The sequence below is a fragment of the Pseudophryne corroboree genome, chromosome 6, assembly GCF_028390025.1.
Source record: "Pseudophryne corroboree isolate aPseCor3 chromosome 6, aPseCor3.hap2, whole genome shotgun sequence".
In the NCBI taxonomy this organism is placed as follows: domain Eukaryota; kingdom Metazoa; phylum Chordata; class Amphibia; order Anura; family Myobatrachidae; genus Pseudophryne; species Pseudophryne corroboree.
In genome coordinates, this window is record NC_086449.1 from 52,574,428 (window position 1) to 52,595,161 (window position 20,734).

Here is a 20,734-nt window from a genome sequence, read left to right on the forward strand (position 1 = left end):
TGCACATAGTTTTGCTCGTTATCTAATAATTTTACTGCTGTGATCAGATCTGAATTAGGCCCAATGTGCACAACTTGGGACTTATTTAATTACATGATGTGGAAAGCAAGCATGTGCTGTAACCCATAGCAACCAGATATCAGCTATTAGCTGTCTAGTGCCAGCAAACAAACAAGTGTTATAATTTGGTTATGGGATACAGACGATCAGTGTTTTACTTACACCATTTTACTAAACAGTAATAGTAGTAATATAAAAAGGTATTAGAGAAAGAATACAGAGATATAAGAGACCAGAGGAAAGACCTGTAGCGGGTATACCGTAGTTACTACAGTTATTTTGAAAGCCAAAGATTTTCACTCCATTTGTGTGCTGGAAATAAAGGGCAATAGAAATACAAGCAAAACAAGCCTGAATTTACATGTATTATTACTGCCCTTTATCATCCAGCGATCATAGACAGTGAGAATCAGTGGCTTTGAAAAACTGATATTTAGGAAATATAACCCATATGGTGAAACAGAGCAGCATACATTGTTCCTGTAGAAATACCCAGTACTCATAGCCCTGTTGGTCAGAGAAGGAATCCCAGTACTGAGAGGAGCTGTTGGAACTCTGGCCCTCATTCCGAGTTGATCGCTCGCTAGCTGCTTTTATCAGCAGTGCAAATGCTAATCCACCACCCTCTGGGAGTGTATCTTAGCTTGCAGAAGTGCGAACGAAAGGATAGCAGAACTGCTCGTAAAAATTTTCATGCAGTTTCTGAGTGGCTCCAGACCTACTCCTACCTTGCGATTAATGCAGACAGTTTGGTTCCTGCTTTGACGTCACAAACACGCCCTGCGTTCGGCCAGCCACTCCCCCGTTTCACCAGGCACACCTGCGTTTTTACCTGATACACCTGCGTTTTTTAGCACACTCCCGGAAAACGCTCAGTTACCTCCCAGAAACGCCTCTTTCCTGTCAATCACTCACCAATCAGCAGTGCGACTGAAAAGTGCCGCTAGACCTTGTGTAAAACTGCATAGTTTTGTGTGAAAGTACTTCACGCGTGCGCACTGCGGCCCATACGTATGCGCAGAAATGCCGATTTTTTTTCCTGATCGCCGCGCTGCGACAGAAAGCAGCTAGCGAGCAACTTGGAACAGCTGTATATTACAGAGCTCAGTAATGGCAGTCCCACGGTCATTGGCTATTGTTATACTGCAGCTCTAGTTCCTAACACAGAGACCTTCCCAAGGGGAAAAGTACCTCCAGGTCCACTTGTCTGACCTCTCCTGTCTTTATCAAGAGTCATTTATATAAAACACTCATCACATTCAGAAAATAAATATTGTCTCCATTGAATTCATACAGTTGTGATAAGTTGCATTACTTATGATACACAAGCTGCATTCAGGCCCTCAGAGTGACTCTGCATGTGATTACTGAGTGTTTTCTTTCTAGTAAAACACTTGCTGCATTCAGAACATGTAAATGGTTTCTCTCCTGTGTGACTCCTCTGATGTATAGCAAGATATGACTTATGGGAGAAACACTTGCTGCATTCAGAACATGTAAATGGTTTCTCTCCTGTGTGAATCCTCTGATGTATAACAAGATGTGACTTCTGGGAAAAACACTTGCTACATTCAGAACATGTAAATGGTTTCTCTCCTGTGTGACTCCTCTGATGTATAACAAGCTCTGACTTCTGGGGAAAACACTTCCTACATTCAGAACATGTAAATGGTTTCTCTCCTGTGTGACTCCTCTGATGTATAGCAAGATACGACTTATGGGAAAAACACTTGCTGCATTCAGAACATTTAAATGGTTTCTCTCCTGTGTGACTCCTCTGATGTGTAATAAGATTTCTCTTTTGGGAAAAACACTTGCTGCATTCAGAACATGTAAAAGGTTTCTCTCCTGTGTGACTCCTCTGATGAATAACAAGCTCTGACTTCTGGGAAAAACACTTGCTGCATTCAGGACATTCATAAGGTTTGTCTCCTGTGTGACTCCTCTGATGTAGAACAAGAGATGACTTCCGTGAAAAACACTTGCTGCATTCAGAACATGTAAATGGTTTATCGCCTGCGTGACTCCTCTGATGTATAGCAAGATATGACTTCTGGGAAAAACACTTGCTGCATTCAGAACATTTAAATGGTTTCTCTCCTGTGTGACTCCTCTGATGTGTAATAAGACTGCTCTTTTGGGAAAAACACTTGCTGCATTCAGAACATGTAAAAGGTTTCTCTCCTGTGTGACTCCTCTGATGAACAACAAGCTCTGGCTTCTGGGAAAAACACTTGCTGCATTCAGGACATTCATAAGGTTTCTCTCCTGTGTGACTCCTCTGATGTAGAACAAGAGATGACTTCCGTGAAAAACACTTGCTGCATTCAGAACATGTAAATGATTTCTCTCCTCTGTGAATCCTCTGATGTATAACAAGAGATAACTTATGGGAAAAACACTTGCTGCATTCAGAGCATGTAAATGGTTTCTCTCCTGTGTGACTCCTCTGATGTATAACAAGATGTGATTTCGTGGAAAAACACTTGCTGCATTCAGAACATTCAAATGGTTTCTCTCCTGTGTGACTTCTGTGATGTATAACAAGATGCGACTTATGGGAAAAACACTTGCTGCATTCAGAGCATGTAAATGGGTTTTCTCCTGTGTGACTCTTCTGATGCATAATAAGAAGTGACTTCCTGGAAAAACACTTGCTGCATTCAGAACATTCAAATGGTCTCTCTCCTGTGTGAATCCTCTGATGTACAACAAGAGATAACTTATGGGAAAAACACTTGCTGCACTCAGAACATGTAAATGGTTTTTCTCCTGTGTGACTCCTCTGATGTACGAGAAGATGTGATTTACATCTAAAGATTTTGTCACACTCAGAGCACAGATGTGGTCTCTCTCCTGTGAGACTCATCATGTATAAATTAAAAACTTCTATCTAGAAAATGAAAATAGTTTCTTTGAACCCTTCAGAAGCTTAAGAAGAAATTATATCTTTAGTTGGCTAGAGCAGGGAACAAGATTCCTTTTCACGTTGTCTCTTTCCACAGCCTTGTCTTCTATTCTTACTGGGACTCAATCTCCTTAAGTTACCTGTAAAAAAAAATAATAATATATTTATATATATATATATATATATTTAATAGCCTAAAGATCACCATTGTAATCAGTTGTAGTGTTATATGTATAAGGAACATGATGTGTCTTTATGTATGTTGCCTAATTGCTGGGCTCCCATTTCCAGTCAGATGTGTAGTACAGAGACCCCTTTCCTCCTGCCACAGATACAACATATATAAAACAAATCAAATTATAATAAAAATTATGTCATCAAATTGGAATGAAATGACAGGAAGTATCCAATTAGCTGCAGTATATTGATAACTTATCACAAATACAATCATTTGGTATCCTGTTAGCGGTGATAAGTTATTATCGATAAGTCTCCATAGGGTTTATCGTGGTTTCTCTTCACCATCTTTGAGCTTGTGGTAAGTAGTGCAAAATCACTAATTAAAGCTAAAAATGTTGGCATTTGGTTCTGAACCCCTGGTACATCCCCCTGAATGACTAATGAGGCACTTAGAAGTGTTTAATTATTTTTAATTAGCCAATAATGTCATTTTTGGGGTCAAAAAATGCAAAGTGATGTAAATTGGGGTACAAGGTATGAGACATGAAATCAACTGCGACTTTGGAATATATAGAATCCAGTCGTGTTGCCTTTACACTTCCAGAGAAAGCGATACGCTGTTCAGCCACTGCTCTTTTGATCTCTCTTTTATGCAGAGATCTTCTAAATACGTGATAATAGTGACACCTTGCTTCCACAGGATCACCATCACTTCCGCCATTACCCTAGTCTAAACTGGTAATGACAATCCTGTACCGCAATTCTGAGGTTAGCCTGATGAGGTGGATAAATGGGGACCTGAAAGTATTCCTCCTTTATGTCCCGAACCCCCTTTCAGGCTTACAACGACCGCTCTAAGCGATGCCATCTAGAACTGTTAGGATCTCCTGCTCTGTGCTGCCACGTCGCCATGGCAACCGGGAGGCAAGTGTTAGCGAAGTAACCTGAGCGCAGCTTATACTCCGGTCCGGGTTTTTACTGTGCAGTGGTTACAGGCTCTGTGCACGGCAGGGAATCCGGCGCTGGTTTTGTGCTCACAGTCTGTGAGGTCTGAGTGGGGCGTGGACAGCACCTGCTATATAAACCATCCTCTCAGGCTAGGCAAATGCTGCTGAATCTTGGTTTGTTAGTCAGTTCCAGAGAGTTAGCTAGTACTGTGTGACTTTGTATTTACTTGTTGCTTACTGCAAATAGGCTTGGGATTCGGTACTTCATTCTGCCAATCCGGACCTAGCAGTAAGACTGGAGTCAGTTGTTTAACCTGCTGGGGTTCTTTTGCTATTCTGTGAACCCAGCGGGTTTGCGGCTGTACTCTCAGACCTGCTTGCTTAATCCTCCTTCACTGTGCAGGGCGTCCAGGTGTCAGTTTAGTGGCAGTAAGCTAAACCTGTGCCCTGCAAGTGGGGGTTAGGATTGTGGATACTCTCCTTGTGTCTATATTACTATCTCTGACCAAGGAGTTTATTCCCACACCCGTTAGTAACCCTTTGGGGTTTTTTCTGTTGCTCTTAGCAACATAATTTCGGGTGCTCCACATGTTAAATCACTACATCTCGCTTTATTGTTCGCTCTATTCCATCTGAGCATTCCTGACACTAGGGAGACACCCAGTTCCTGAGCCTTTGGGCTTCTCCGTTCACTTTGTGTTTATTAGTTATTCCATCACCTCCTGTGTATGTTATGTTATACTGTCTGTGAGTTTGTTTGCTTTGCATCCCTCTCTGTTCATACACCGGTATACTCCTGTGTGCGCTACCTTATCTGAAGACAGAAGTCTTCTGCCACGCTGTGCTTCTTGCTTCTGGCTCTGCGAGTGGGACGGCGGCGCAGCTCTGGGATCGGACCGCCAATGGTTAGTACCTGTGTTCGATCCCTCTGGAGCTAATGGTGTCCAGTAGCCTAAGGAGCGCAACCTATCCCGCAGTTGGTAAGGTTTGCTCCTCTCCCCTCAGTCCCACGTAGCAGAGAGTCTGTTGCCAGCAGAAGCTCTCTGAAAATAAAAAACCTAACAAAATACTTTTCTCTCAGCAAGCTCTGGAGAGCTCACTAAGGTGCACTCTTCTCGTTCGGGCACAGATTCTTAACTGAGGTCTGGAAGAGGGACATAGAGGGAGGAGCCAGTGCACACCAGTAGACCTAATTATTTTCTAGAGTGCCCTATCTCCTGCGGAGCCGGTCTATTCCCCATGGTCCTTACGGAGTCCCCAGCATCCACTTAGGACGTTAGAGAAATCCTGATTTCTCTACCTCCATTCAGGGGGGCAACTGCATACACTAGGATTTCCCGCAGCGAGCCTATAAAGGGTGTGAATGCTTTTGGAATTACCGTGAGCAACACTCAACACCAAAACGGGCATCCCAAGACACAAAAGGTATTGAGAATCTGTAAAATGTCATAAACGTGTGCAGGGAAGACCAGCTCGCTGCCTTGCTAAGCAGTCTGATCAATATAGATTGCTAAGGCTTGAATTACACGTAGGAGATGAAATGGGCTTGCAGAACTAGAAGAACTGTAATGTTGAGAAACCAGCAGGATAAGTTCCTGATTTAAATGAAACAGAGAAACTAAATCAACTGAGAGTCCAAATTTAAGTCTTAAAGGGAAACAGGGGGAACATAACGTGGCTGCATATGAACAAACCCCTGGGTAAAGGTCTGGAACTCGGTTTCCAGTGAAAGGGGACGAAATGGGCTGTGATTTGACACTTAATGGATGACTAAGCCCCTCATCAACCCATCCTGATCTGGGGCTCAGAGACTCCGCTGTATTCACACTAGATAGTATATGTCTTCCAAACTGAGTGGTAGATCCCAGCCTTTTCAGGCTTTCAAGCTCTAAGCATAGTCTAAATGATTGAACAAAAAAGATCACTTAATGATCATGGCTTCAAGTTTCATCCTATCAAACCAGGGTAAGAAAATATTCCTAGACTGTGCATTCATAGAGGAAGATGCACAGGTGGTTCTATTAGCAAAGACTTAAGAACCAACTAAAAATAAATCACAGAATTTAAATATTTGATTTCTAAAAATTGCCATTGTATGCAGAAATAACCACTGATCCAGCTCATGCCATTCATTCCACAATGAAAATCAAGTTTTGTTCTTCCCAACACTGTTGCAAAATTCCCCTCAAATGTGTTGCACTTGCAGATTGCTGTTATGCACACCAGTGCCTGCAGGAAAGTACTGGTGTCAGAACGGTTATGCACTCCAGTGCCTGCAGGAATGTACTGGTGTTTGAACTGTTATGCAAAACAAATGTATTCACAGACAGACTGGGGAATATGACATAACGTACACAGAAGGTGATAGGGTAACAAAATACACACAAAGTGAACAGAGAGGCCCAGAGGCAAAGGAACTGGGTATCTCCCTTGTATTAGAACTGCTCAGATGGGAAAAGCAAGATGTTGTGTTTTAATACGTAGAGAACCCGAAATGCTGTTGCTAAGGGCAACAGCAAAACCCTAAAGGGTTACCAACGGGTGTGGCAGTAAACTCCTTGGTCAGAGATGGAATGATAGACACAAGGAGAGTCTCCACAATCCTAATTCTCACTTGCAGTGCACAGGTTCAGCTTACTGCCACTAAACTGACCCCTGACACCTAGCACAGTGAGAAAGGATTAGACAGGCAAGTCTTAGAATACAGCCGCAAACTTGCTAAGTTCACAGAGTAGTAACAGAACCCCAGCAAGCTAAACGACTGACTCCAGTCTTACTGCTAGGTCTGGATTGGCAGAGTGTAATACCAAATCCCCAGGCCTATTTGCAGTAAGCAACAAACAAATACAAAGCTACACAGTACTGGCTAACTTTCATGAACTGACTAACCAACAAAGATTCAGCAGCATCTGCTTACCCTGAGAAGAGGCCTTATAAAGCAGGTGCTGTCCACGCCCCACTCAGACCTCACATACTGTGAGCACAAAAACCAGCACCGGATCCCCTGCCGTGCACAGAGCCTATAACCACTGCACAGCAAAAGACCCGAACCGGAGTATCAGCTGCACTCAGGTTACTCCGCTAGCACTTGTCTCCCGGTTGCCATGACAACGTGGCAGCACAGGGCAGGAGACCCTAACAGTACCCCCCCTCTGACGAAGGGTCAAAGAACCCCTACCACCGGGTTTATCGGGGAACTGCGAGAAGAAAGAGCGTATCAGTCTGGGGGCATGAAGATCACAACTGCGCACCCACGACCGCTCCTCCGGGCCATACGCCTTCCAGTGCACCAAAAATGACAGCCGACCCCGAACCACCTTGGAGTCAAGAATCCTTTCAACAACAAACTCCCTCTGGCCACGTATCAGAAGAGGGGAAGGTCTTCCACTGGAAGAAGGATTACTAATCGCCCGTTTTAAAAGGGAACAATGAAATGTTTTATTGATACCCAAAGAACGGGGCAGATCTAACTGAAATGCCACCGGATTGATAACCCTGGTGATCTTATAAGGGCCGATGAACCGGGGGCCTAACTTATGAGATGGCTGTCTCAACTTCAAATTCTTGGTAGACAACCAGACGAAGTCTCCTAATTTGAAGCTGCAGGGTCTTTTCCGCTTATCAAAAACCCTTTTGGTCACTAATGACACAGACACAAGGGCTTTCTTCACTTTCCGCCAAATACCTCTAAGGACCGAAACCACAGAGGAACCACCAGGCGTGGAGTCCAGGGGGTCAAAAGAATTGGCCTTAGGATGATGCCCATACACACAAAGGAAGGGAGAGATCCCTGTAGCAGAGTGAGCCGCGTTGTTATAGGCAAACTCCGCCATGGACAGATGAGCAACCCAGTCAGTCTGACACTTGGACACATAACACCTGAGGAACTGCTCCAAGGACTGGTTCACCCTTTCAGTCTGCCCATTAGACTGCGGATGGTAGCCTGACGACAAGCTGACAGAAATCTGGAGATCGGAACAAAATGCCCTCCAGAATTTGGCCACAAACTGGGATCCGCGGTCAGAGACCACATCAAGTGGCAACCCGTGGAGATGCACAACATGCAGCATAAATAATTCAGACAGGTGTCTGGCCGATGGCAGCCCAACCAGTGGAACGAAGTGCGCCATCTTCGAAAACCTGTCAACGACAACCCAGATGGCTGTCATCCCCGAGGATTTGGGCAAGTCCACCACAAAATCCATTGAAATGTGGGTCCATGGCTTAGATGGGATAGAGAGTGGATGTAATGGGCCAACAGGAACCCCTCTAGGAGTCTTATTTCGGGCACAGATGTCACATGCCCGAACCCACTGATCCACATCCTTAGCCACCGAGGGCCACCACACTGCCCTAGATAGCAACTCCCGAGTTCTGGCAATACCCGGGTGACCTGCCGACTTCTTGGCATGGAATTCCAGGAACACTCGCTGTCTTAACCTAGGAGGCACAAACAAAAGACCTACCGGAAGGTCTGGAGGAGCCTGCTCCTGTGCTCTAAGGACTAATGATAAGAGGTCCTGGGTAATGCCCACTTTAATACATGATGGGGAAACAATGGGCAACGGCTCCTCGGTGGTCTCCTGGATTGGAGCAAAACTCCGCGAGAGCGCATCAGCCTTGATGTTTTTTGACCCAGGGCGATATGTTATCAAAAAATTAAAGCGAGCAAAAAACAAAGCCCATCGTGCCTGCCTGGCATTGAGACGCTTCGCTGACTCTAAATATGCCAGATTCTTATGGTCAGTGAGAATTGAGACCACAAACTTAGCCCCCTCAAGCCAGTGTCTCCACTCCTCGAGTGCATCCTTAATAGCCAACAATTCCCGGTTACCCACGTCATAATTCATCTCGGCAGGCGAAAATTTACGGGAAAAGTAAGCACAGGGATGAAGGCGATTATCAGACACTCCCATCTGAGAAAGCACTGCCCCAATACCCATCTCAGAGGCATCCACCTCCACCACAAAAGGACGCTCTGGATCTGGGTGTCGCAGCACCTTGGCCGACACAAATGCCCTTTTGAGACGGGCAAAAGCCGCTTTAGCCTCACAAGACCAGTGAGCAACATCCGCCCCTTTCTTAGTGAGTGCCACCAAGGGCGCCACTATAGACGAAAATCCAGCGATAAATCGTCTATAAAAATTTGCAAAGCCCAGGAAACGCTGAAGCGCCTTCAAACTAGTGGGCTGCACCCAATCCAGGACTGCCTGTACCTTGGAACCCTCCATTTGGAAACCTTCTGGGGAGATAATATATCCTAGAAATGCGATTTGCTGAACTTCAAATTCGCACTTCTCCAGCTTCGCCCCAAGCCGGTGGTCTCTGAGTTTCTGGAGGACTAAGCGTACATGCTTCCGATGTTCCTCCAGGGAATGGGAGAAGATTAGGATGTCATCTAAGTATACAACTAAGAATCTATCCAAATATTCCCTGAGCACATCATTCATGAAATCCTGGAAGACTGCCGGGGCACTACAGAGCCCAAAAGGCATCACCAAATATTCATAATGCCCTGAGAGGGTATTAAAGGCAGTCTTCCATTCATCCCCCTCTCTTATTCGAATTAGATTGTACGCACCGCGTAGGTCAATCTTAGAAAAAATGGTGGCAGTACGAAGCTGGTCAAACAAGACCGAAATGAGAGGCAGTGGGTATGAGTTTTTAATCGTGATACGGTTCAATTCCCTGAAGTCGATGCAGGGTCGCAACGAACCGTCCTTTTTACCCACGAAGAAGAACCCCGACCCAACTGGAGACTGTGAAGGTCTGATAAATCCCTTAGCCAAGTTCTCCTGAATGTACTCTGCCATAGCCTGAGTCTCAGGACGTGACAGGGAGTACAACCTGCTCTTGGGAAGCTTAGCATTTGGCAACAAATCAATGGCACAGTCATAGGGGCGATGGGGAGGTAGTACCTCTGCAACTTTTTTGGAGAACACGTCCGCAAAATCTGCATAACACCCTGGCAATCCTGGCAAACTTAGCTGCGAGAGCCTGACTGGAAGGCTCAAGCAACTCCTGAAACAATCAGTACCCCAACTAAGAATCTCCCCAGAGACCCAGTCAAATTGAGGATTGTGGGCCCTTAACCAGGGTAATCCCAACACCAATGGGGCAAAAGTACAGACAGTCACATAAAAGGACAATTTTTCAGAGTGTGTGGCTCCAATAAACAAAGAAATCTGGCTAGTGCAAGAGGTAATTTTACCTTGGGATAATGGTTCCCCGTTTAACCCACAAATCTCAATTTCCGATGCCAAGGGTACTAAGGGAACAGAGTGTTTCAGGGCGAATTGGCGGTCCATAAAAACCCCGTCGGCCCCACTGTCCACAAAGGCCTCAGTCTTGACAGTTTGACCGAGGATCTTCAAGGTCACCGGAATGATAAAAGTCTTCTTGGGAAATTCTGACTTCTGGCCTGACAGGATATTTCCCATCACCCTCAGGCCCTGAAGTTTTCCGGCTTTTCTGGGCATGATACTACCACATGACCTTTATTCCCACAGTACAAACACAACCCCTGCTGTCTCCTCCGCGTCTTCTCATGCGAGGAGAGGCGGGAAGCCCCAATCTGCATAGGCTCCTCAGAAAATTCCTCAGAGTCTGAGGTTCCCTTGGGAAGGAAGGAAATCTCAGTCTCCCTTTCAAGCCTACGTTCTCTCAGCCGTCTATCCACCCGGATGGATAACTGCATGAGCTGATCCAAGCTATCAGGCAAGGGATATTGTACCAGTTGGTCCTTTATCTGGTTAGAAAGACCTCTTCGGTACTGGTGTCTCAGGGCTGGGTCATTCCACTGGGTATCATGGGCCAACCTCCGAAACTCCGTACAGTAAACCTCAACTGGCCTTCACCCTTGCTTAAGGATCGAAATCTGAGCCTCGGCTGAGGCCGTCTTGTCAGGGTCATCATACAACATGCCCAGTGCCGTAAAAAAAGCATCAACACTTTTAAGCGACGGACAGTCAGGCTGCAACCCATATGCCCAGACCTGTGGGTCTCCTTGTAGCAAGGAAATCACTATGCCCACCCACTGACTCTCCGACCCAGAAGACTGAGGCCTAAGCCGGAAGTATAGCTTGCAGCTCTCCTTGAAACAAAAGAACTGCGAGCGATCTCCAGAAAAACGATCCGGGAGATTTACTTTCGGCTCCTTAACCCCTGCAGGAGCTGCTACTGCGGGAGCTCCGCCAGCAGCCTGGGAGGTGTGCATTTTAATGGACAAATCATTAAATTGTCGAGTCAGGACCTGCACCTGATCGACCACCTGTTGCAACGTATTTTGAGGGGTATGCTCCATATTCCCACAAAATTTCAACAGGAGTATTAGGCTGCTGAATATGTTATGCACACCAGTGCCTGCAGGAAAGTACTGGTGTCAGAACTGTTATGCACTCCAGTGCCTGCAGGAATGTACTGGTGTTTGAACTGTTATGCAAAACAAATGGATTCACAGACAGACTGGGGAATATGAAATAACGTACACAGAAGGTGATAGGGTAACAAAATACACACAAAGTGAACAGAGAAGCCCAGAGGCTAAGGAACTGGGTATCTCCCTTGTATTAGAACTGCTCAGATGGGAAAAGCAAGATGTTGTGTTTTAATACGTAGAGAACCCGAAATGCTGTTGCTAAGGGCAACAGCAAAACCCTAAAGGGTTACCAACGGGTGTGGCAGTAAACTCCTTGGTCAGAGATGGAATGATAGACACAAGGAGAGTCTCCACAATCCTAATTCTCACTTGCAGTGCACAGGTTCAGCTTACTGCCACTAAACTGACCCCTGACACCTAGCACAGTGAGAAAGGATTAGACAGGCAAGTCTTAGATTACAGCCGCAAACTTGCTAAGTTCACAGAGTAGTAACAGAACCCCAGCAAGCTAAACGACTGACTCCAGTCTTACTGCTAGGTCTGGATTGGCAGAGTGTAATACCAAATCCCCAGGCCTATTTGCAGTAAGCAACAAACAAATACAAAGCTACACAGTACTGGCTAACTTTCATGAACTGACTAACCAACAAAGATTCAGCAGCATCTGCTTACCCTGAGAAGAGGCCTTATAAAGCAGGTGCTGTCCACGCCCCACTCAGACCTCACAGACTGTGAGCACAAAAACCAGCACCGGATCCCCTGCCGTGCACAGAGCCTATAACCACTGCACAGCAAAAGACCCGAACCGGAGTATCAGCTGCGCTCAGGTTACTCCGCTAGCACTTGTCTCCCGGTTGCCATGACGATGTGGCAGCACAGGGCAGGAGACCCTAACAATTGCTTTTCTTTCACCCTTTATCCTGTTTATCACAAACCAGCTCAATGGGGTTTAAGTCTGGAGACTGCGTTGGCTTTTACCCGATTTCAACCCTACAACTGCAATGTTCTTTTCCATGAGTTAGTTCTGAAATAACCTGGAGGCATATATTGGGGCATTATCTTGCTGTAGGATGAACCCATGACCAACTAATTGTAGACCAGAGAGTATTACATTGAGTTGCAAAATGCTGTGATAGTCCTTATGGCTTAGGGTACCAGTCACTCTGTGCAAGTCACCATCTAAGGATTCAGATCACAATGTGTTTTCCAGTCTCTAAAAGACATTTAGTAGAATCCTCGCTGCTAGGCTAGCTGATCTCTTTAATGCATTTAGGGATGCTGCTTATTTTGGGTAGGCCACCATACTCATACAAGGTAAGAATCTGACTTTATGCAGCAGTTACATACCAATCTCTATCCTTAATGTTGACCTCAAGATATGTACAAAGGTGACTGCCACCAGATTACCTGTTTGCCTCAATTTATTCACCTTGATAAGATGGGTTTTGTCCCAGAAATGATGGTCCCGATTCATCAGATCAATTTAAGTTCCCTTCTCTAATATAGCCTGAGATGCTGTAAATGTATGGTCACATTCATAGATTTATGTCCTGGGATCCTTTGCTCTTTGTGGGGAATATCTGACTTACATCTCTGCGATCTATCACAATTTCTTAGCATTTGTCCAAGTTAAAGGCTCCTTGTCCGAACCCTCTCTAATGGCAAAGGTCAAGGTTGCCTTCTTTCCCCTCTAATGTTTGTCCTTATTACTGAACCCTTGGCTGCGTATTTGTGCTAAAACACCATGAATATCAGGGTTCTAGCACCCGGGAACATAAAATTCCCCTTTATGCCAATGAGGTTTTAATGTCCAGCTCTAATCCCTGACATCTCACCCGAAATATGTTTTATGAACTTCATATATTTGGCTCCTACTCTAACGTTCAAATAAACCCTGATAAAACCAATGTTTTACATTTCTTTTTCTCTCTCTGTTTACAAAGAAATTTCTTTCCCTTAGTTTCCAATTTACCTAACAGTCCTCCCAATTTCAGTAATTAGGCATTTTGATTATTAAACACTGTTCTACTCTTTCTAAAGCTAATTACATCCCATCCCATCCTGGAATAAACCATTTATTTCCCAGACTTTACACACAGTGGCCATTAAAATAAACCTTCTCCCCATTCTGCTTTACTTATTTCAGATGAACCTTTGCCTCCCTGCAGTACCTGGATAGCTCTTTTATATGGGCTGGTAAGAGACTACGGCTTAGGATGTCTGTACTTCAGCATCCCACCCTTGGTGGATCCTAGGAGCCCACTATCATCCTATTAACCTTTCTCTGATGATTTGGCAGAGATGTAAAGATGTGGCCATGCTGCTGCCCCATACAGGAGTCCTAGTCGCGCCATGCAAATAGAGCAGATTGGCAAAGTAAGGTGTGATAAGGCACAATCGGATCCACAGCATGCAATATATAGTTTCACCACTGGGTGGAGATTGTTCCACTAATTAAAACTACAGTACAGTGCTGAATAGTAGCGGATGGATACGTCACTACAGAATACTGAACATTGTAGCACGCCCTGACAAGCGGGCCAGTGCACATTAAATGTAATAGTTCTGTTTGAATACATAATTACTGCAGGGTGGAGTATGAAATCACCAGAATAGCAGGCACCCAGTGACAACATGCCATACAACTAAACGTTCCCCTGGTGTGCTGCATCAAATGATCCCTACATTAAGTAGAAATTTGAACACAGAAAAAGATTTGCTCAGTGTCTCCAATGCACACAAAGAAAATCACAGTTCAGAGTTCTACACAGCTCTCTAAAAGAAAAAAAATAATTCCAATTAGTGATGGAGCTGGGACACGCAGCATTCTACACAAAAATTACAACGAGCGACATCAATATATCACTGCAGGTGTCAATCACCTATCCCCAATGCTCTTTTGGCATAGTGGTATCGTCGATGGTTTCCATGCCCGTGGGTTATGGTCCGATTCCTACAAAGGACACATTTGTATTGTAGATCTGTGCAAAAATCATCCACAGTTTTTTACTAAAACAAATTCTGTCAAACTTTGTATACACACTCAGACATGCGCACAGACATACAGTCAAAATTAGAAAAAAATGGATGTGCTACTTTTTACACAAATATACAAGTGTGACTTTTCACATTACGAGAGTCTTAACTTTATGAGACTGAGTTTACTGTACTTCTTCCTGGGCCTCCCCATTACTTTAATAGGAAGCCTCCCTCACCTCCAACCCCACCTCTGTGAGACTTGTGATTTCATGGATTACACCCACTGCTTAGTAAATGACAGCATGAGCCATTTATTTATACATAGTAGTGTACCGGCTGTATTGTGTTTGTCATTTACTAAGCAGTGCACCCAGCCCGTGAAATCACAAGTCTCATGGGGGTGAGATTGGAGGTGGGGAATGCTGCCTATTAATGCAATGGGGGGCACGGGAAAGGCACCTGCTGGCTTTGGTTGGGGGAAGGGAACACACAAGGCATGTTCATTTGTAGGCATATTAGCATTGTGCATGCACCGAGAGATCAAGAGATGCCTAGCGTGAGTCAACCGTCAGTTGCCAGGCTGCTCTGCTGACATCGGGCATATTTTTGTTGTCATAAATGCATCTTATACTCATAATTATATGAATAGGATGCACAAGCAGCTTCTGCTCATTAAAATGATATGCAACATGCCTATATTCTGTGTGTGAGTCCAGCTGTATCTGCATACAAACTTCTACGTTACAGTGATTTCCAGGAAAACAACATAACATAGAATTTCGTTAGCAGATACATCCGCAGTCTCACACAGAATATAGGCATGCCGCATATCCTTTGAATCAGCAGAAGCTGCTTGTGCATCCTATTTTCATAGTGATGTGTATAAGATGCATTTACAGCAAGAAAAAAAAAAAGACAGCTAACTTTAGCAGAGCTGCTCGGCAACTGACGGCTCACTCCTACCAGGCTGCTCTTGATCTCTAGGTGCATGCACAGTGCTAATATACCTTACAAATTAATGTGCCTTCTGTTACTTCTGGGTTCCCTTCCCAAAGCCAGCAGGAGCCATTGATTTACATACAGTAGGCTAACGGCCGTGTTGTGATTGTCATTTACTAAGCAGTACAGCCAGTCTGTGAAATCACAAGTCCAGCTGTGGGTGGGATTAGGGGTCGGAGAGGCTGCCTAATTAAGGAATGGGGAGGCCTGAGAAGAAGTACAGTAAACAAAGTCACAAAGAAAAGTCTCATAATTTGAAAAAGCAATACTTTTATATATTTGTAAAAATTAGCATCAACAGTTTTTTTCTAATATTCCCAAAACATGTTCTGTCATACTTTGTATACAGACTCAGACATGCACACATGTATACAATAAAAATTTGAAAAAACTGGTGGTGCTACTTTTTACAGATATATACAAGTGTGACTTTCCAAATTCCGAGAGTCTTATCTTTAGGAGACTGAGTTTAATGTACTTCATCCCATCTCTTTCCATTGCTCTAATAGGCAGCCTCCTACACCTCCAATCCCACCCCGTGAGTCCTGTGATTCATGGACTTGATGCACTACTCAGTAAATGACAAACACAACGCGGCCGGTACACTACTGTATATAAATGAATGGCTCAAGCTGTCATTTACTAAGCAGTACACCCAATCCGTGAAATTGCAAGTCTCACGCGGGTGGGGGCTGCCTTTTAAAGTAACGGGGAGGCCCGGGAAGAAGTACCATAAACTCAGTCTCATAAAGATAAGACTCTCGTTATTTGAAAAGTCACCCTTGTATTGTATATTAGTGTAAAAAGTAGCACCTCCAGTTTTTTTTTCTATTCTGACTGTACATCTGTGTGCATGTCTGAGTGTGTATACAAAGTATGACAGAACTTGTTTCGATAAAAATAAGAAAAAAATAGTTGATGCTAATTTTAACAGATATACTACACAAGTGTGTCCTTTCTGGGAACTGAACCCTAGCTCATGAGCATGGTAACTAATGACAATACCACTCTACAAAGAGAGCTATGGAGAAAGAGGACTGACACCTGCAGTAACAGGGATGTTGCTCATTGTAATTTTTTTATAGTGCTGTGTCTCCCAACTCTATCACTGATTGTAATGATTTTTTTCTTTTACAGAGCTGTGTAGAACTCTGAACTGTGATTATCTTTGTGTGCGTTGGAGATGATGATCCAATTTTTTCTGTGTTCACATTTCTAATTAATGTAGAAATCATCTAAAAAGGTAGTTCTAAAACTAAAAGCATCGTTTCACTTTACAATGGAGACTTCACACATGAATGGTGGTTTTCAAAAGCGACACCTGGTGGATGAACACCAGTATTGCACCAGATGGAGACCTAATTCATTACACTGTGACTGAATACACCACACTATGACAAGGTGCAGGCAAATGTAATGCAACTAGTTTTTCACACTACACGCACATAAAGGATAGTTGAGCATGGCTACATCTGTAATGCTCTTTGTCTGGTTTCTCCTATCCCAATCACCTATATAACCCCTCTGGCATAAACTAGGTTTTACCTCAGGACTCGCCTCATCAGTGTTCTCTGCCTGGTCTACTTTTGGCTTTTACTTCCTAGTTGTTAAGGCTCGTTCCCTACTTTTCATTAATTTCCAGATCATTTCCACCTCCTGACATCCGTTTTTCATCAATACTTAAAGCTTAGACTGTTTTTTTTTTACTCTCACTTTTTTAAGTTTCCACCTCACCCTCTTACTCCCTATGAAAATGGTTGATGAACTAGTGCCAAATCTAGGGATCTCATATCCTTTCTATATACCAGACAAAACATTAAAACCAATGACAGGTAAAGTGAATAACATTATATCATTACAATGACGCCTGTCAAGGGGTGGGATATATTAGGCAGCAAGTGACCCATCAGTAATATCAGTTATTGAAGCTGAGGTGTTGGAAGCAAGAAAAATGGGTAAGCATAAGGATCTTAGCGACTTTGACAAAGGTGAAATACAATTGGGTCAGAGCACTTCAAAAACCATCAACTCTTGCGGGGTATTCCCGGTATGCAGTGGTTAGTACCTACCAAAAGTTATCCAAGGAAGGACAAACTGTGACATGGTCATGCAGGGCTGGATTAATATCTGTGGGGGCCCCTGGGCAACAAAGATGTGGAGTCCCCTATCAATAATATATCAATAGATATGGCTAAGATTAAAGGCTATTCCATGGCACTCATCTATTCCTAGTTTTTGGGTGCAACACGGTTTGTGACCACATTGTTTAAATAGAAATCACAGGAGCTGTGCATTCGCTATAATAACTAACAATAATAAACAGTAGTTTTAGTTCATGAAATGATCAATGCATTTAAGCCTGCAGCCCCCGACAAAGGACCCCACTATACTGCAGGTCTTACTCTATTGCTCAAAGTAATTATCATAAAAATAGCTATCACATTAGTGTTAAACTTTAGGTAGGTTATCTGGTCTAAAGCTCACAGCAACTTTACTTATATACTGTAGGTGAGAAAGTTACCAACACACCTGTTGTAAAGCACCGAGGAGAACAGCTGACACAAGCTATACAGCGTGCAATAGAGTAGAACCTACAGTATAGTGGAGTACCTTGCCGAGGGCTGCAGGCTTAAATGCATTGATCAAATACATGAACTAAAACTCCACTGTTTATTATTGTTAGTTAATATAGCGAGTGCAGAGCCCTATATATATATATATATATATATATATATATATATATATATATACACATACATACATACATACATACACTGCTCAAAAAAATAAAGGGAACACTAAAATAACACATCCTAGATCTGAATGAATTAAATATTCTTATTAAATACTTTGTTCTTTATATAGTTGAATTGTCAGGTTCGGTTTTGCTTGTGTCCCCGGAGGGGGCGCTAGTGGGTCAGTGGAGGTAGGATGGAAGAAGTGAGGAGGCAGGATTGGGTTTCTGCGCATCTGCGCAATGATGTTTTATTAACATAAAAGTTCACACAATAAGGCAACAGAATAACGTGCAGGAATAAACAATAAAAAGTATTCAATGGAAATGGTGCAGCTTGGAAGCTGAGAGTCTATGGAGGAAATGGTAATGATGGATAAGTTCACTAGTGTGAGAACCAGAGTGGTTTAAAACGTGGAGCCAGCAGAGATGGTATTGAATGTGTAGCAAACCTGGTAGCAGATGCAGGAGACTCAGGTGGAAGTTCACAGTGCAATTGGTTAGGCACTGGCAGCTAGCAAGCTGCTTCACAGGTGAGGTGATGGAATGCACCTGGAGAGAGTCTCTACTGCTGAGGCTGAAGCACACTGTGGTTGTAGAAAGGAGTGGAGCCAAATACCAAAGCAGGGGTTGCTGATGCTTGTAGTTCCACGGAGATGCAGGAAGGTAACCAGGAACATGGAGGAACAGGTTGGTAACCAGGAACACGGAGGATCCAGGAAGGTAACCAGGAACACAGAGGAATCCAGGCACATGGGTCGCAGGAGTGACACAAAGTTCAGGACAACCACAGGCTCACTCTGCAGCTCCTGATATACCACCTGGTATGCAGGCATTGGAGTGGGATGAGGAGGTGTGGCCAAGCTCCGGATTGGCCGCCATACTCTGACCGATGGAGACTGTCATGGCGGCTCCCATGCCGTGGCCCGGCGGGAACGTGGCCTGCTCACACGCCCGCTGTCAACAGGAGCGTTCCTAGGCCCAGGATGACGTCTGGCGGCAGGGAGGCGGACGGCAGCAGAACGTAGGGACCCCGGACGGAATCCGCACCGACGGACAGATGTGGCTGTGGTGAGTCGATTCCTGACAGTACCCCCTCCTTTATGGGTGGGCACCGAACACCCACGTGGCTTGGAAGGATGAGTTCTGTGGAAGACACGGACCAACCTTGGAGCATGGACATCTGACGAATTCACCCAACTTCTCTCCTCAGGACCATAACCGGACCAGTCGATGAGGTATTGTAGACGACCGTATCGGCAACGAGAATCCAGAATCTTCTCAATCTCGAACTCCACGCCCCGCTGAGTTCGCACTCTGGGACCGACTGGAAGAGCTCTTTGGAAGCGATTCAGGACTAACGGTCTGAGGAGAGAGACATGAAAGGCATTAGGTATTCGTAGAGAAGGTGGTAACTTAAGTTTGTAGGCCACAGGACTAATGACTCTTTCGATGGAGAAGGGACCGATGAAACATGGTGCAAATTTCATCGACGGGACTCTAAGACGGAGGTTCTTGGTGGAAAGCCAAACCTTGTCACCAGGTTTCAGGCTAGGAACTGCACGTCTTTTGCGGTCAGCAAAGAATTTATACCGGCTGGAAGCCTTCTTGAGAGAAGCATGAATCTTCCTCCAGGTTTAAGAGAACTGACTCAAGACAGCAGTGGCAGCAGGAACATCAATGTGAGGAAGGTCTTGAAAATCTGGAACACGAGGATGTGTCCATATACAGCAAAGAATCGGGTTGTCTCAGTAGTGGAGTGGTAGCGGAAGTTGTGGGCAAATTCGGCCCATGGAAGCAGATCCAACCAGTCATCTTGAGAAGATGAAACGTAAAGTCTTAAAAAGGTTTCCAACTCCTGGTTTACCCTCTCTGTCTACCCATTCGTCTGAGGGTGGTAAGCTGACGAAAACTTCAGTTTAACTTGCATGGCAGAACAGAGGGCTCTCCAAAACCTCGCTACAAACTGAACACCTCGGTCGGATATTATTTCTGAGGGTAGTCCATGTAGACGGAAAATCTCCCGTAGGAAGATTTGGGCGAGTTTTGGGGCGGAAGGGAGACCCTGGAGAGGAACGAAATGGGCAATTTTGGTAAATCTGTCCACCACAACCCAGATGATATTATATCCTTGAGAAAAAGGAAGGTCGGAGATGAAATCCATGGACAGGTGTGACCAGGGACGGCTGGGAACAGATAATGGTTGTAACTGACCTGCTGGAGACTGACGAGGAGTCTTGTGCTGCGCACATTTAGGACAAGATGCCACAAATTCTTTGAGGTCAACTTTCATCTTTGGCCACCAGTATGTCTCAGAGAGGAATTTGAAGGTCTTCAGGACACCAGGATGTCCAGTGAATTTGGACTGATGAGCCCAAGACAGCAACTTGGGACGGAGTTCTGGGGAAACCAAAGTCTTACCAGGAGGCGGAGCAGGAGAAACTTGAGACGAAGCAAATACCACTGGACTCAGGATGGAATGCGGAACCGAGTTGGACGTCTCCTCTTCGGACTCCATAGACCGGGATAAAGCGTCTGCCTTGATATTC

General features: G+C 44.6%; 1 protein-coding gene across 1 annotated transcript in view; it reads right to left on the reverse strand.

Moving 5' to 3' along the window:
- The window catches only part of LOC134936092 (zinc finger protein 271-like), a 223,794-nt gene that overhangs the window by 115,034 nt on the left and 88,026 nt on the right, over positions 1-20,734 (reverse strand). Inside the window, exon 2 of the mRNA XM_063931006.1 lies at positions 1,519-3,108. Within this exon, the coding sequence (XP_063787076.1) occupies positions 1,519-2,932 (1,414 nt within the window). The 5' untranslated portion in view covers positions 2,933-3,108. The remainder of the gene's footprint in view (positions 1-1,518; positions 3,109-20,734) is intronic.